At 47.2% G+C, this 17500-nt stretch overlaps 1 protein-coding gene across 1 annotated transcript in view; it reads right to left on the bottom strand.

Annotated features, from left to right (window-relative positions):
- Positions 1-17500, bottom strand: part of klhl29 (kelch like family member 29) — a gene marked incomplete at both ends in the record, with an annotated part of 80502 nt that overhangs the window by 6643 nt on the left and 56359 nt on the right. The window contains one exon of the mRNA XM_080854467.1: positions 13875-14068. Coding sequence (XP_080710593.1) covers positions 13875-14068 — 194 coding nt within the window. The remainder of the gene's footprint in view (positions 1-13874; positions 14069-17500) is intronic.

Here is a 17500-nt window from a genome sequence, read left to right on the forward strand (position 1 = left end):
CCTCTCCTCTCCTCTCCTCTCCTCTCTAGATCAGCATTAGGTACAGTATGTAGACACACACCTCTCCTCTCCTCTCCTCTCCTCTCTAGATCAGCATTAGGTACAGTATGTAGACACACACCTCTCCTCTCCTCTCCTCTCCTCTCCTCTCTAGATCAGCATTAGGTACAGTATGTAGACACACACCTCTCCTCTCCTCTCCTCTCCTCTCTAGATCAGCATTAGGTACAGTATGTAGACACACACCTCTCCTCTCCTCTCCTCTCCTCTCCTCTCTAGATCAGCATTAGGTACAGTATGTAGACACACACCTCTCCTCTCCTCTCCTCTCCTCTCCTCTCTAGATCAGCATTAGGTACAGTATGTAGACACACACACCTCTCCTCTCCTCTCCTCTCTAGATCAGCATTAGGTACAGTATGTAGACACACACCTCTCCTCTCCTCTCCTCTCCTCTCCTCTCTAGATCAGCATTAGGTACAGTATGTAGACACACACCTCTCCTCTCCTCTCCTCTCTAGATCAGCATTAGGTACAGTATGTAGACACACACCTCTCCTCTCCTCTCCTCTCCTCTCTAGATCAGCATTAGGTACAGTATGTAGACACACACCTCTCCTCTCCTCTCCTCTCTAGATCAGCATTAGGTACAGTATGTAGACACACACCTCTCCTCTCCTCTCCTCTCCTGACACACACCTCTCCTCTCCTCTCCTCTCCTCTCTAGATCAGCATTAGGTACAGTATGTAGACACACACCTCTCCTCTCCTCTCCTCTCTAGATCAGCATTAGGTACAGTATGTAGACACACACCTCTCCTCTCCTCTCCTCTCCTCTCTAGATCAGCATTAGGTACAGTATGTAGACACACACCTCTCCTCTCCTCTCCTCTCCTCTCTAGATCAGCATTAGGTACAGTATGTAGACACACACCTCTCCTCTCCTCTCCTCTCCTCTCTAGATCAGCATTAGGTACAGTATGTAGGCATTATTAATGGAGAGCTGCAGAGAACATTGAGGGAGGCAGTGAGCAAATTAAAGACCGCTTGAAAACATTAAGGGAAATATGAGTAATTACTTTGAGGACTTTTGAAGACCTCCTGTGTTGCAGTGACTCGTTAAGAGCGTGGGTGTGGGAGATATTTTTGTGCTTCAGTGAACCTTCACACGGAGACAGAAGTGAACGCTCCCATAAATAAATAATACAATAATATATTCGATAAATATAACCATCTAATAAATGCACCATATGGAGGATTGTTTTTCTCACTGTAAGGAATCTCTCTGCCGAAGACGGAAAAGGCTTGTTTATCCTTACTTGTTTTTCATTTTCTTTATGTGTGGCAAACTCAATATGAAGAAGCTTAGGTTAAATGCCAGTTGAAGAGGCGTTATGCCGCACACCCTCCCCTCACCTCCCCTCCCCTCCCCTCCCCTACCCCGATGTTCCCAATCATGTGGATCTGCGCCAGATGGGAGCTTATTGCACGCTAGCCACGCGCTTACACGCCGAAACATCCGAGGAGGCGAAGAGTAATCACATCTTTCATGAAACGGCAAATGACTGACAGCTAAACACTCGCTGACGCATATTAAAACCGAAAGGTCGTCGGGCGCAACGCAAAACGGCCGACTTATGAATGCACCGTCCGCACCAGACCCTCTGACGGAGAAATTGTCTCCCAAACGATTACAGGCGAGCCAATTTATCACGTCGATGAATAATTCACGGCGCCGGCCGCGCTACGTTTGGGTTTGTTATGTCGGGCCGATTGACACACACTCCTGCGAGAGACGTACGTGTGCGGAGCGAAGCGGAGGCATAGACGGCAGCCGTCGGATTTAATGGCTCGAATAAATAAGCAGGGCTACTCAACAGCGGCGCCGTGTAATATTCAACAGGGGGAAGACTTGTCTTTGCTTGTCTTGTTGCGTGGGGCGTGAGGCGTGTGGTGATACACGTCAGACACCAATGATTAAAACATTGTCAGTCAGCTGGAGAGGGATGTGTGTGTGTGTGTGTGTGTGTGTGTGTGTGTGTTGTGTGTCAGAGAGGGATAGGCCGCTCTTAACGACCTCAACAGGGCAGCAAGCAGAGAGAGAGAGAGAGAGAGAGAGAGAGAGAGAGAGAGAGAGAGAGAGAGAGAGAGAGAGAGAGAGAGAGAGAGAGAGAGAGAGAGAGAGAGAGAGAGAGAGAGAGAGAGAGAGAGAGAGAGAGAGAGAGAGAGGAGAGAGAGAGAGAGAGAGAGGAGAGAGAGATGGAGGGGAGGGAGGGGAGAGACGAGCTCAGAATGCGCTCTGAGAATGGCACAGGCTTGGAAAGATACCACACACCGTTTCTAACTGTAGAGCGGAACCCGTGGAAAGTCACTGCTTTGTGACTATGCCAATAAAGCTACTGCAGTACCCGAAGAGACAAAGTGATGTGGACTGGCAAAAAGAAGTTGAGAGAGAGAGAGAGAGAGAGATGGTGAGAGAGAGATGGTGAGAAGAGGGAGAGGGAGAGGGGGAGAAAGACCGATGGAAATAAACATGGAGTGGAGTTTTCTCTCTGAAAGGAGTGATATAGCAATACAGCAAGACTGATCTACAGATAATGGCAGAGATGTGGGGCCAATACCTGTGTATACAGTGTATACCTCTAAGGTGGGGTTATAACAGTAGTGTATCTCTAAGGTGGGGTTATAACAGTAGTGTATACCTCTAAGGTGGGGTTATAACAGTAGTGTATACCTCTAAGGTGGGGTTATAACAGTAGTGTATCTCTAAGGTGGGGTTATAACAGTAGTGTATCTCTAAGGTGGGGTTATAACAGTAGTGTATACCTCTAGGGTGGGGTAATAACAGTAGTGTATACCTCTAAGGTGGGGTTATAACAGTAGTGTATACCTCTAAGGTGGGGTTATAACAGTAGTGTATACCTCTAAGGTGGGGTTATAACAGTAGTGTATCTCTAAGGTGGGTTATAACAGTAGTGTATACCTCTAAGGTGGGGTTATAACAGTAGTGTATACCTCCAGGTTGGGGGTAATAACAGTAGTGTATACCTCTAAGGTGGGGTTATAACAGTAGTGTATACCTCTAAGGTGGGGTTATAACAGTAGTGTATACCTCCAGGTTGGGGTAATAACAGTAGTGTATACCTCCAGATTGGGGTTATAACAGTAGTGTATACCTCTAAGGTGGGGTTATAACAGTAGTGTATACCTCTAAGGTGGGGTTATAACAGTAGTGTATACCTCTAAGGTGGGGTTATAACAGTAGTGTATACCTCTAAGGTGGGGTTATAACAATAGTGTATACCTCCAGGTTGGGGTTATAGCAGTAGTGTATACTTTTAGGGTAGGGTTATAACATTTATTTACATTTGTTTACACTTGCCCTGCAGAATGGTTCAGATATTGTCATGCAGTTATTAACATTATCAATGACCGTAGAGGAAACACAGGTTCTGTTCTCCCTCTCTGATGATGATGATATGAATTGTGGTAGGTTTGGAATCATTTTCATTTTGACAGCGAAACAAACATACCTCACCTTTTAAAGAGCAACAATTCAATCAAGTGCATAGGTCAAAGAACATGTCCATGCATCTGTCTAATCTGTCTTTCCACAGATGAGGAAGAGGTCTCACCCTGAGCCCATGGCAGAGACACACACACACACACACACACACACACACACACACACACACACACACACACACACACACACACACACCCATGCCAGAGACGGGATGAGAGACAACAAGAGCATTATTCTCATCACTGCCCACTGGGCCAATCAGGAAACCAGCGCGGTTCTGATATTGATCCATGCCAGTCATAGTAAACCAACTTGAGCACAAGAAAGGTCTAGATATGCTTCAGATTTCATAACAAAACAAACCTACACACACACACACACACACACACACACACACACACACACACACACACACACACACACACACACACACACACACACACACACTGAATAAAGCACTAGCTGTAGTGTAAGCAAAGGAAAGATATGCTTCAGATATCAAAACAAGAGATCTTCCCACACAGAACTAAACAGCAGCCTACACAACACAGACACACACACACACACACACACACACAGAACTAAACAGCAGCCTACACAACACAGACACTAGCAGATCAAACTGACGGGCGCTCGCCGGGAGCCGTCGGGGATGCGCGGTGAGTTCAGCGGTGAGTCAGACATCCTGATGCCTATCTGAGTGTGTGTGTGTGTGTGTGTGTGTGTGTGTGTGTGTGTGTGTGTGTGTGTGTGTGTGTGGGTGTGGGTGTGGGTGTGGGTGTGTGTGTGTACGTGGTGAGTCAGACATCCTGATGCCTATCTGGGTTGAGGCACAGGGAGGATTTGCCTCCTTTTCCTTCCCCCCTCCAAAAGCAAGCCAGATAAACACACACTTACACACACTCACTCACTCACTCACTCACTCACTCACTCACTCACTCACTCACTCACTCACTCACTCACTGGTATGTTCAAATTTGGCAAACAGAGGCGAACATTCAAGGGAAACACATTTTTTTTTTCAACAATTTTGTGTAAATAATCCAAATTGTTTCATGTAAAAGGCCCTGAGTCCAGCGTCCATGTTTGATTGCATGTGAGAACTACCTCTTTAAACCGCTTGTGTGTGTTCGCACTGAACTACCACCTTAGACCTGGGTGTTCCAAGTAAATGGGGTGTGAGCAGACGTGTCTGGGGAGAGGCAGACGTGTCTGTGGAGAGGCAGACGTGTCTGTGGAGAGGCAGACGTGTCTGTGGAGAGGCAGACGTGTCTGTGGAGAGGCAGACGTGTCTGGGGAGAGGCAGACGTGTCTGTGGAGAGGCAGACGTGTCTGTGGAGAGGCAGACGTGTCTGGGGAGAGAGGCAGACGTGTCTGTGGAGAGGAAGACGTGTCTGTGGAGAGGCAGACGTGTCTGTGGAGAGAGGCAGACGTGTCTGGGGTGTGAGCAGACGTGTCTGTGGAGAGGCAGACGTGTCTGGGGTGTGAGCAGACGTGTCTGTGGAGAGGCAGACGTGTCTGTGGAGAGGCAGACGTGTCTGGGGTGTGAGCAGACGTGTCTGGGGAGAGGCAGACGTGTCTGGGGTGTGAGCAGACGTGTCTGTGGAGAGGCAGACGTGTCTGGGGTGTGAGCAGACGTGTCTGTGGAGAGGCAGACGTGTCTGGGGAGAGGCAGACGTGTCTGGGGAGAGGCAGACGTGTCTGGGGAGAGGCAGACGTGTCTGTGGAGAGGCAGACGTGTCTGTGGAGAGGCAGACGTGTCTGTGGAGAGGCAGACGTGTCTGTGGAGAGGCAGACGTGTCTGGGGAGAGGAAGGCGTGTCTGGGGAGAGAGGCAGACGTGTCTGTGGAGAGGCAGACGTGTCTGGGGAGAGGAAGGCGTGTCTGGGGTGTGAGCAACTCCAAAACTCACAGGTGAAGCACCATTTGTATCTTTCTTTTTCCTTGTATAACTACATGACTCGTTTAAACTGTATAACTCATATAACTTGTATAACTGTATGACTTGTATAACCGTAAACCTAGGAATACTTGTACATCTGTATAACTCATATAACTTGTATAACTGTATAACTCATATAACCGTAAACCTAGGAATACTTGTACAACTGTATAACTCATATAACTTGTATAACTGTATAACTCATATAACTAGTATAACTGTATAACTTGTATAACTGTATGACTCATTTAACTATAACTCGTATGACTCGTATAACTTGTATAACTATATCTCGTATAGATCGTTTAACTTGTATAACTATAACTCGTATAGATCGTATAACTGTAGAAATCTGTAGTACTGATGGACAGTGGGTGACATTGAGAGAGAGGAGACCATTGGTCATATACAAAGAGCGTCTGACAGAGAAAAACAGGAAGAAGGAGAGTGAGAGAGAGAAAGAGAAGGAGGGAGAGAGAGAAAAAGAAACAGATATAGAGGGAGAGAGAGGGAGAGATAAAGAGACTGTCAGGGTGTGAGAGAAAGAGGTAGAGGGGGAGGGAGAGAGAGATAAAGAGGTAGAGGGGGATGGAGAGAGAGATGAAGAGATAGAGGGGGAGAAAGAAAGATAGAGATAAATGTGGAGAGAGAGAAAGAGATAGATGAGAGAGAGAGAGAAGGAGAGGGATGTCACTCTTCATCGACCCCTGCTGCCTCTCCCATTCATACACCTCTTCCTCCCACTCATTTTTCAATCTGTCTCTCTCTCTCACACACACACACACACACACACACACACACACACACACACACACACACACACACACACAGTTGTATGCACACAGGTATTTCCACAGGGATAAACACACACTTACACACTCTCTCTCTCTCTCTCTCTCCCTCCCCCTCTCTCTCTCACACACACACACACACACACACACACACACTCGGATCGGCAGCTTCTTCCTCGGCTCTCTGTAGTCCAATGACCATGACAGCTTGTCTAACAGCGGGGGTGCAGCAGCTAAATTAGTGAGTGAGGAAAACTGCTCACAGCATGTGAGGAGCCACAGCGAGCGAGCAAGTGTGTGTGTGTGTGTGTGTGTGTGTGTGTGTGTGTGTGTGTGTGTGTGTGTGTGTGTGTGTGTGTCTGTTGAGAATCCAATTCACAGCTCAAGCAGGAGGGACGGATATATTAAAAACTCATCTCGTAGCAACATGCTGCCTAAACACACACACACACACACACACACACACACACACACACACACACAACCTGACCACACTGACCAGCAACACACACTTTTCTCATGGCAACACCCTGCCAGGCATGGACACACACTGGGGCTCAGACCCTTGTTCACACACACACACACACACACACACACACACACACACACACACACACACACACACACACACCACACACACACACACACACACACACACACACACACTGGGGCTCAGACCCTTGTTCAAAGCCAGATTTCTTCGGGTCGCTTGCTAACGAGAACAGAGGCATCAGAGGGGTGAGAAGGAACAAGTGATGAGGAGAGAGAGGGATGAAGGGATGAAAATAATGTATTTAAAGAGAGAGTGGGGTGTGAAGAAGAGATATAGATGGAGGGAGAGAGCATATGGAGATAAGAAGTGAGAAGAAAGGGGGTGGATGGAGGAGTAGAGAGAGAGAGAGAGAGAGAGAGAGAGAGATGGGAGACAGAGAGACAGAGAGTGATAGATAGGGAGAGAGAGAGTTAGAGGAGAGACAGAGAATGATAGAGAGAGATAAAGTGAGAGTGAGAAAGACAGAAAGAGTAGAGGAGAGCACATGTAAGTGTGAGAGAGTGATAGAGAGTGATAGAGAGGGAGAGAGAGGAAGAGAGAGTGATGTGGAGAGAGAGAGAGAGAGAGAAAAAGATGTGAAAACAATATGTGGAGGGATGGACAAATGGAGTGGAAGACATACCGCACAGAAAGATAAATTCAGTTAGACAGTGAGGGAGGGGGGCACACATACAGTTAGACAGTGAGAGAAAGAGGGAGGGGGGCACACATACAGTTAGACAGTGAGAGAAAGAGGGAGGGGGGCACACATACAGTTAGACAGTGAGATAAGGAGGGAGGGGGGCACACATACAGTTAGACAGTGAGATAAGGAGGGAGGGGGGCACACATACAGTTAGACAGTTAGATAAGGAGGGAGGGGGGCACACATACAGTTAGACAGTGAGAGAAAGAGGGAGGGGGGCACACATACAGTTAGACAGTGAGATAAGGAGGGAGGGGGGCACACATACAGTTAGACAGTGAGATAAGGAGGGAGGGGGGCACACATACAGTTAGACAGTGAGAGAAAGAGGGAGGGGGGCACACATACAGTTAGACAGTGAGATAAGGAGGGAGGGGGGCACACATACAGTTAGACAGTGAGATAAGGAGGGAGGGGGGCACACATACAGTTAGACAGTGAGATAAGGAGGGAGGGGGGCACACATACAGTTAGACAGTGAGAGAAAGAGGGAGGGGGGCACACATACAGTTAGACAGTGAGATAAGGAGGGAGGGGGGCACACATACAGTTAGACAGTGAGATAAGGAGGGAGGGGGGCACACATACAGTTAGACAGTGAGATAAGGAGGGAGGGGGGCACACATACAGTTAGACAGTGAGATAAGGAGGGAGGGGGGCACACATACAGTTAGACAGTGAGATAAGGAGGGAGGGGGGCACACATACAGTTAGACAGTGAGATAAGGAGGGAGGGGGGCACACATACAGTTAGACAGTGAGAGAAAGAGCGTATGGAGAGACAGGTAGGCATGGAGAGAGATGGAGTGAGAGAGCACACATAGAAAGCGAGGGACAGAGAGATAGAGCAGAGATAGAGAGAGTCAGAGAGAGATCTGGAAGAGGCTATATATAGAGAAAGGGGGATAGAGAGAGTCAGAGAGAGATCTGGAAGAGGCTATATATAGAGAAAGGGGGATAGAGAGAGTCAGAGAGAGATCTGGAAGAGGCTATATATAGAGAAAGGGGGATAGAGAGAGTCAGAGAGAGATCTGGAAGAGGCTATATATAGAGAAAGGGGGATAGAGAGAGTCAGAGAAAGATCTGGAAGAGGCTATATATAGAGAAAGGGGGATAGAGAGAGTCAGGGAAAGATCTGGAAGTACCCTCAGACAGGGATGGAGAGATAGAATAAGAGATAGAATAAGAGATAGAATAAGGGTCTGAGGGCAGAGATGGAGAGATAGAATAAGGGATAGAATAAGAGATAGAATAAGAGATAGAATAAGAGATAGAATAAGGGATAGAATAAGGGTCTGAGGACAGAGATGGAGTGAGAGGAGAGAGATAAGGATGGAAAGACTGGCACAGTGAGAGTGAGAGAAAGAACCTGATGGGAATAATTGGAAGAGGCTTTACATAGAGAAATGGGGACAGAGAGAGAGAGTCACAGAAAGATCTGGAAGAGGAATGGGGATAAAGAGAGCCAGAGAAAGAGCACGTAGAGGGTTACTGATAAAGGGACAGGAGCAGAGAGATGGAGAAAGGAGAACGAGGAGAAGAGAAGAGAAGAGAAGAGAAGAGAAGAGAAGAGAAGAGAAGAGTGATTTGAAAGGGCATGGGTTCTCCCCTGGATCCAAAACATACAGAAATAGATCAAAAATGGCCATAGCATCTGCATTTATAATCTACTGATAAAGAACACAACAAACCATGAATTTGAAATGTACATAACATGTATTTCTGTCATTATCAATTAGCAGTAACCAAATCTGCTGAGTGTCATGTTAAGTTTCTCACCACCTTCGAGTGAACTTTGAACTTTGAACTTGCACTTATGAGGACTCCGAGGCAGTAAGGCAATACACTCACTCTGTCAGCTGGAGTGGGGGGGGGGAGTGCAGTCAACGATAATCATTTACTGAGTGTAATGTTACGCTCCTCACCACCTCATAAAATATGTACATGCAATTTTGTCTTTTAAAATGAACAAAAATGTTCTGCACTCATTTAGTAACTCTCACCTCTTCCTCAACTCTCAATGCCTCACTCCCTTTCTCCACCCTTCAGCCTAAAGACCCCACCATTGAGCAACACTCTGATTAACTTTTACTGCCTTGTTTTAAAATGGTGCTGTTCTGGTATGCTGGTAGGGGTAGGCTATGCTATTCCGTGCAGAATGAAATTCGATTTATTTTTTTGCACTACATAACCTCACTTTATGTAACTTATGCTGCTATATGTTTATCTGTATGTTCTACTTGTATTATGTAATGTCTTGTCTGTATGTTTGTATGTCCTCTCTGTTGTGCCTGTGCACTTGATATGTTTCACCGTAGGAGAGTGGGAAACGTCTTTTCGAATACTTTGTATGTCTTGACATTTGAAGCATTTGATGAGAGGTAAGTGGCTGGTTAGGGAAAAACCTTCCTTGTATTTTCACTTCAACATCGTGCACCTGGTAGACAGTGAGGGTCTTGCTATGCCTATGGAGGGCCACACAGTAAACATGACTTTAGCCAGAAGCCGAGCGCAGGCTGGTCAGAAGAGAACGAGAGCCCTGCAGACACACACACACACACACACACACACACACACACACACACACACACACACACACACACACACTCTCACACACACTCGAGCCGAGCGCAGGTTGGTCAGAAGAGAATGAGAGCCCTGCATACACACACACACACACACACACACACTCTCTCTCTCACACACACTCAAGCCGAGCGCAGGTTGGTCAGAAGAGAATGAGAGCCCTGCATACAGCATCTAAGTCAGATAAACCTGCGTAGCCAAAACAGAGTGCTCCTTTATTTCTAATTAGGAAAATTAATTCACATCTCACAGCATGCATTTTACTCTGCCAATTAGCGACCCAATAAAAACGGGTCGGCAACCCATTTTGGGTTGCACCTTTTAAGCTTGGGAAAGACAGGGATAGAGTGATGAAGAGAGGGGAGAGGAGAAGAGGAGAGTGATTCGGAGGGCTGAACAGAGTGATGGGGGAGAGAGGGATAGAGCCTCCCTTTCTGGACAAAAACTCTGCAGGTCCCCTAATGCAGACGAAACCTAAAAGCCTTCATTATTCCGCACATTCACACTCAAGAGTTCACACACTGTGAGCTCACACTGACACACACACACACTAGGGACACACTCTCTCGCCTGCAAATGCACACACAGGGAACCCACATTTAGAGCTGTGATGTGCGAGAGAGAGAGAGCCAGAGGGAGAGAGAGCCAGAGGGAGAGGGTGAGAGAGAGCAAAGAGAGAGAGAGAGAGATGGAGACAGAGAGACAGAGAGACAGAGAGAGAGCCAGAGGGAGAGAGAGAGCCAGAGGGAGAGGGTGAGAGAGAGCAAAGAGAGAGAGAGAGAGAGATGGAGACAGAGAGACAGAGAAAGACAGAGAGAGAGCCAGACGGTGAGAGAGAGAGAGAGAGAGAGAGAGAGAGAGAGAGGAGAGAGAGAGAGAGAGAGAGAGAGAGAGAGAGAGAGAGAGAGAGAGAGAGAGAGAGAGAGAGAGAGAGAGAGAGAGATGGAGACAGAGAGACAGAGAGAGAGCCAGACGGTGAGAGAGAGCCAGAGGGAGAGGGTGAGAGAGAGCAAAGAGAGAGAGAGAGAGATGGAGACAGAGAGACAGAGAAAGACAGAGAGAGAGCCAGACGGTGAGAGAGAGCCAGAGGGAGAGGGTGAGAGAGAGAGAGAGAGAGGGCGAGAGAGAGAGAGAGAGATGGAACAAGAGGGAGAGAGAGAGAGAGAGAGAGAGAGAGAGAGAGATGGAACAAGAGGGCAAGAGAGAGAGAACGTAAGGCAGAGTGGAAAAGAGTGAGAGAGAGAGCAAGCGAGTGACTGAGAGAGTGTGGGGGAGAGCGAGTGCGAGTGCGGCAAGCGCCATTGAAACGAAACACTGAAACAAAGAAAACAATCAATCAAATCAGTCTATTTATTATCTATATAAACAAGCCCCTCAAGCTCATTAATTATCCAGTCCCTTCAACACCACTTCTCCCTGACCTGAATCTCCTTTGGCTGGGAGAACAGGTACAGCACCACTATTCTTGTGTCCACTAGGGATTTAAACATGGATTTCATGTCTGCATCCTGCCCTTCATTTTGTATTACTTTATGGGACTTAAGGATGGCCAGCTTGGCCTGCCCTACCAAGAAACTGGCCATTATACCTCACTCACGCCTATCCTGCCTGTACCCACAACAACACACAAACACTGTTTTTAAAAAAAATAAACCCCAGTTTCATCAAAACCTTCTCTAGTACAGCCAATACAAGTGATAGCCTTGCACATTCACAGAAAAGATGGAACACAGTATCAGTAATGCTACAATAAGGGCAAATGGGTGATACACTCCCCTCATTAAATCGAGAAAACCAGCTTATATGTAGCAACCTCCACTGAAGCTCACCTGACCTTTTGGGCAATGGAGACTTACACAACAGCCTCCATGAAGGAAACAATCCACCAGGTACTTTGTGACAGGCCATCCCCTCAGCTGCGAGTAATGTGATTACCTTCGTACAAGTAAAGCGTATTAGAGATCTTAGAGTGTATTACAACAAACATGTTCATCGACACCAAAGTGCTCATTGCCCACCCTTGAAACAATCCTCATTCTTTTAAAACAGATGTATAAAAGTCAAAAAAGGGAGGCCCCCTGCTCTGTACAAGAGCCCTTTCCATTAAGAACAAATGCTTATCAAGCCCTCCTCCCCCAACTGTCCTTAGAATTGAAAGAGCAAAATAAATCCATGGCTTACTCACAACCGTGACCTTTGAATCCACGCCAATTAAACCTTGACCGCCCTCAATCAGTGGCTTACACAAAACTCCTGGAGAAAGCCAGTGATGACCATTCCAAAAAAAGTTCACAAAAGTCTTTTGGACCTGACCAATGAGATCCTTTGCAGGGTCAAAACTGTAATCCTGTGTGTGTGTGTGTGAGTGTGTGTGTGTGTGTGTGTGTGTGTGTGTGTTTGTTTGTTTGTGCTCAGTTCTTACCCACTATATATCTCCCTCTGTACAAGAGCTGTGGGAGAATCCACTTCCACCTCTGAAGTCGTCTACTTTCTTCCCAGCCAGCCTCTCCCAGGTCCTCTGCATGTAATTCTGTGCTCATTCTGTGCTAACCCTGTTACATTGATTTTTGACAATAAAGTACACTTGACTTGACTTGACTAATGTTTAGACCCAACTCCTCACTTGCCCACCCATCAGAAAGCTGAGGTGGGCCTGTGGAACTCCAATCCCCCGACAGCAAGGAAGGTAATTTGTCCCAGTTAATTCCGTGCTGAAGTTGCCTTCTGAAATCTGCTTAAGCAAGGCAATAAATAAACAATGTCTCCGCTGTTTCTCAGAAACACTGTGACATCATCAGCATTAGCCGTCAGTTTTACAGGGGACACCTCTGGGAATCCAGGAACAGTGAACGCCAGACAAACATTTCCTCAATAAAACGGACTCATGGAAGAGTCCCTGGTTTTATACTTTCCTAAAAGACAAAAAACAAATCCGGACCTATTACTGTGGTAAAAGTCAGCTGGCAGACCGTCCAGCCCAGGTGACTTCCCAGAGGTCAGCCTCCGGATAGGTCAGAGAGTAATCGAGTCCCAGCGTATTCTTCTCAGAAATGTTTTGCAGTCCACAGAGCAGCTCCTCTACTGCCTTCCCATCACAAGGCTACACCCGGTATAGTTTCTCATAAAAACAGATCGCGTTTGGAATAATCTCTCTGCGATCAGGTGTCTCCCTGCCATCTGGCAGTTGAAGATGAAAAAGTATTTTTTTCTCCTGTGACTTTTTCTCTAGTGCAAAAAGAAAGAATGCTGGAGAATCCATGTCATTGAACTGGGAAGACCTGGCCTTCACTAGGGCTCCCTTCCCTTTCCCCTCCATAAACTCTCTTGGGGGTGGGGAGAGGAGAGAGAGAGAGAGAGAGAGAGAGAGAGAGAGAGAGAGAGAGAGAGACCTGGCCTTCACTAGGGCTCCCTTCACTAGGGCTACCTTCCCTTTCTCCTCCATTAGCTCTCTTAGCAGGAATCTGTTCTTTTACTACCCTCACCAAAAGAGACTTAATTGCTTGTTCAAAGGCCAACATCCTTGATTGGTGATTGGCGACCATGGGTGACTCGATTGTTTGGTGTGTTTAAGATGGTTATGTTTGGTGTGTTTGTGTATGGCGTGGTCGCATCAGGTTGACGTTTTTGAGATGGCTGTGTTTGGTGTGTTTGGGTTTGGTTGGTGTGTTTGGCGTGGGTGACTACTGTTCGGTGTGCTTGTATTATGTGTGTTTGTGTGTTTAGTTGGAGGGTTTGTCGTGGGTGACTACTGTTTAGTGTTGATTGGTGTTTTTGTGTTTTGGCACCACTTACCGATCATGGGCGACTCGATGAAGCTCCAGGTGTTAGTCTGAGGCACATAAGACTGCAGGACTCCGGCTGAGCGTCCGGCCTCGTTGACCCCACCGAACACATACACCTTCCCACCGCACACCGTGGCTGCCGCTGAATGGACCGGTTTGGGAAGCGGACACACCGTCTCCCACTGGTTAGTGATGGTGTCGTACCTGTGAGAGGGAGAAAGGGATTTAGCCCTGTGTGCCTGTGTGTGTGTGTGTGTGTGTGTGTGTGTGTGTGTGTGTGTGTGTGTGTGTGTGTGTGTTTGAGAGACAGTGAGAGGAACAACAGAATGTGGGAGAGAGAAAGAGACAAACAGAAAGAAGAAGAGAATGAAAGATAGTGGCACAGGTAAAAGAAAGAAAGAAAAAGTATATTGAAAGTAAAGAAAGTAAAGTGTATTGGATTGAACTGGTTGGGAGAAACAGAGAAAGAAAGAAAGAAAGAAAGAGAACGAGAAAGATAATCCGCTTGGGAGTAGAGGAACACACATTGAAGCTTGGGAGTAGAGGAACACACATTGAAGCTTGGGAGTAGAGGAACACACATTGAAGCTTGGGAGTAGAGGAACACACATTGTAGCTTGGGAGTAGAGGAACACACATTGAAGCTTGGGAGTAGAGGAACACACATTGAAGCTTGGGAGTAGAGGAACACACATTGAAGCTTGGGAGTAGAGGAACACACATTGAAGCTTGGGAGTAGAGGAACACACATTGAAGCTTGGGAGTAGAGGAACACACATTGAAGCTTGGGAGTAGAGGAACACACATTGTAGCTTGGGAGTAGAGGAACACACATTGAAGCTTGGGAGTAGAGGAACACACATTGAAGCTTGGGAGTAGAGGAACACACATTGAAGCTTGGGAGTAGAGGAACACACATTGAAGCTTGGGAGTAGAGGAACACACATTGAAGCTTGGGAGTAGAGGAACACACATTGAAGCTTGGGAGTAGAGGAACACACATTGAAGCTTGGGAGTAGAGGAACACACATTGAAGCTTGGGAGTAGAGGAACACACATTGAAGCTTGGGAGTAGAGGAACACACATTGAAGCTTGGGAGTAGAGGAACACACATTGAAGCTTGGGAGTAGAGGAACACACATTGAAGCTTGGGAGTAGAGGAACACACATTGAAGCTTGGGAGTAGAGGAACACACATTGAAGCTTGGGAGTAGAGGAACACACATTGAAGCTTGGGAGTAGAGGAACACACATTGAAGCTTGGGAGTAGAGGAACACACATTGAAGCTTGGGAGTAGAGGAACACACATTGAAGCTTGGGAGTAGAGGAACACACATTGAAGCTTGGGAGTAGAGGAACACACATTGAAGCTTGGGAGTAGAGGAACACACATTGAAGCTTGGGAGTAGAGGAACACACATTGAAGCTTGGGAGTAGAGGAACACACATTGAAGCTTGGGAGTAGAGGAACACACATTGAAGCTTGGGAGTAGAGGAACACACATTGAAGCTTGGGAGTAGAGGAACACACATTGAAGCTTGGGAGTAGAGGAACACACATTGAAGCTTGGGAGTAGAGGAACACACATTGAAGCTTGGGAGTAGAGGAACACACATTGAAGCTTGGGAGTAGAGGAACACACATTGAAGCTTGGGAGTAGAGGAACACACATTGAAGCTTGGGAGTAGAGGAACACACATTGAAGCTTGGGAGTAGAGGAACACACATTGAAGCTTGGGAGTAGAGGAACACACATTGAAGCTTGGGAGTAGAGGAACACACATTGAAGCTTGGGAGTAGAGGAACACACATTGAAGCTTGGGAGTAGAGGAACACACATTGATCCTTGCAGCTCAGTTTGTGCTAATGGGTCACAAATGAAGAGAGGACGCGTAATTAAAAATGACAAGTTGCAGATAACTTTCTCTCCTTCTCATCTCACTGAGAGAGCGAGAGAGAGACAGAGAGACAGAGCGATAGAGAGACAGAGAAAGAGAGAGAGGGGGGGGGCAGGGTTGGAGAGAGAAAAAAGCCATGCCCCTCTATGTATACTGAGGTGCTTTGAGCCACTCAGGCTGCCCTGGGGGGTGTGTGTGTGGATGTGCCCATCATCATCTGGCCTATTTCTATTGGCTGCCCTCAGAACCCCCCCCCCCCCCCATCAGCTCCTCCGCCCCGCAGGACAGGGAGTCCCATAGTGAGAGACAGGACCCCCTGCTTCTGGAACATTCTCCACAGGCCCCTAATCAGCAGGCTTTTCATTTCTGTGTGTCTCCGTGTGTGTGTGTGTGGGTCCGTCCGTGTGTGCGTACGTGTGTGTCTACGTGTGTGTGTGTGTGTGTGGGTCCGTCCGTGTGTGCGTGTGCGTGTCTGTGCATTTGTGCATGCGCGTGTGTGTGTGTGTGTGGGTCCGTCCGTGTGTGTGTGCGTGTGTGTGTGTCTACGTGTGTATTCGTGTGTTCTGCAGCGCCAGTGAAAGAAGTCTCTGAGCTGAGACACACCGGAGATCTCTGAGCTTGCCCTCCTGCTCTTGGTTTTCATTTTGCTCCGCTCTTCTGCACATGGAGGGAGGGATAGAGAGAGAGGGAGAGACAGAATGAGAGAGAGAGACATAGAGACAGAGAGACATAGAGAGAGAGAGAGAGAGAGAGAGAGAGAGAGAGAGAGAGAGAGAGAGAGGCTTATTTTAACAAGGGGGTACATTTCACTCCATCTATCCGGCATGGAGAGACGGATGGAGATGGCGACTAAGAGGAGGAGAGACTGTGAGACTGTGAGGAGTGAGGAGGAGAGACTGTGAGACTGTGAGGAGTGAGGAGGAGAGACTGTGCCAAGAGACGAGCTTTTGGAGGGTTGGAGCTCAGAGCGTCTTCACCAGCTGCTACGACTAAGAGTGTTGTGGTTTTCCATTTATGTAGAAGGCAGCTAATGAATCCATCATATACACACACACACACACACACACACACACACACACACACACACACACACACACACACACACGTAGACACACACAGCAGTGTTTTGAGACAGTTTGTTTACAAAGTGTAACACTCACACTCTTTGAAGTATGGTTCGCCAAGACTTAGAAAAAGAAAGAAAACCTCTGGTAGGTACAGTAAATCGGCTTTCATATTCACAGTCACAAACACACACTATAGTCATCTCAAATCCTGCAGTCTACAGGCATAGCTGTCAGATCTGGGCAGAAGGAAGGTCTGTGTTTATTATGGTCTCTCACACACTCTCACACACACACACACACACACACACACACACACACACACACACACACACACACACACGTCAGTAAGCTGTCAGGAGGAGGCAGAGAGATGGTCTGTGTTTATTATGTGTTGTATTTAACCTGAGGATGCCACCTCTAAATATGACTCACGCAAGACAATCTGTCACATGTTAGAACACTAACAGCCAAACAGGGACAGCAGAACAGGGAGAGGAAACAAAGAGCACAGTGTGTGTGTGTGTGTGTGTGTGTGTGTGTGTGTGTGTGTGTGTGTGTGTGTGTGTGTGTGTATTTCTGCGTGTGTATTTCTGCGTGTGTGTGTGTGTGTGTGTGTGTGTGTGTGTGTGCGCGCATACATTTGTGTGCGCGTGCATTTGTGTGTGTGT

The sequence above is a fragment of the Sprattus sprattus genome (genome assembly GCF_963457725.1).
Source record: "Sprattus sprattus genome assembly, chromosome: 16".
NCBI lineage: Eukaryota > Metazoa > Chordata > Actinopteri > Clupeiformes > Clupeidae > Sprattus > Sprattus sprattus.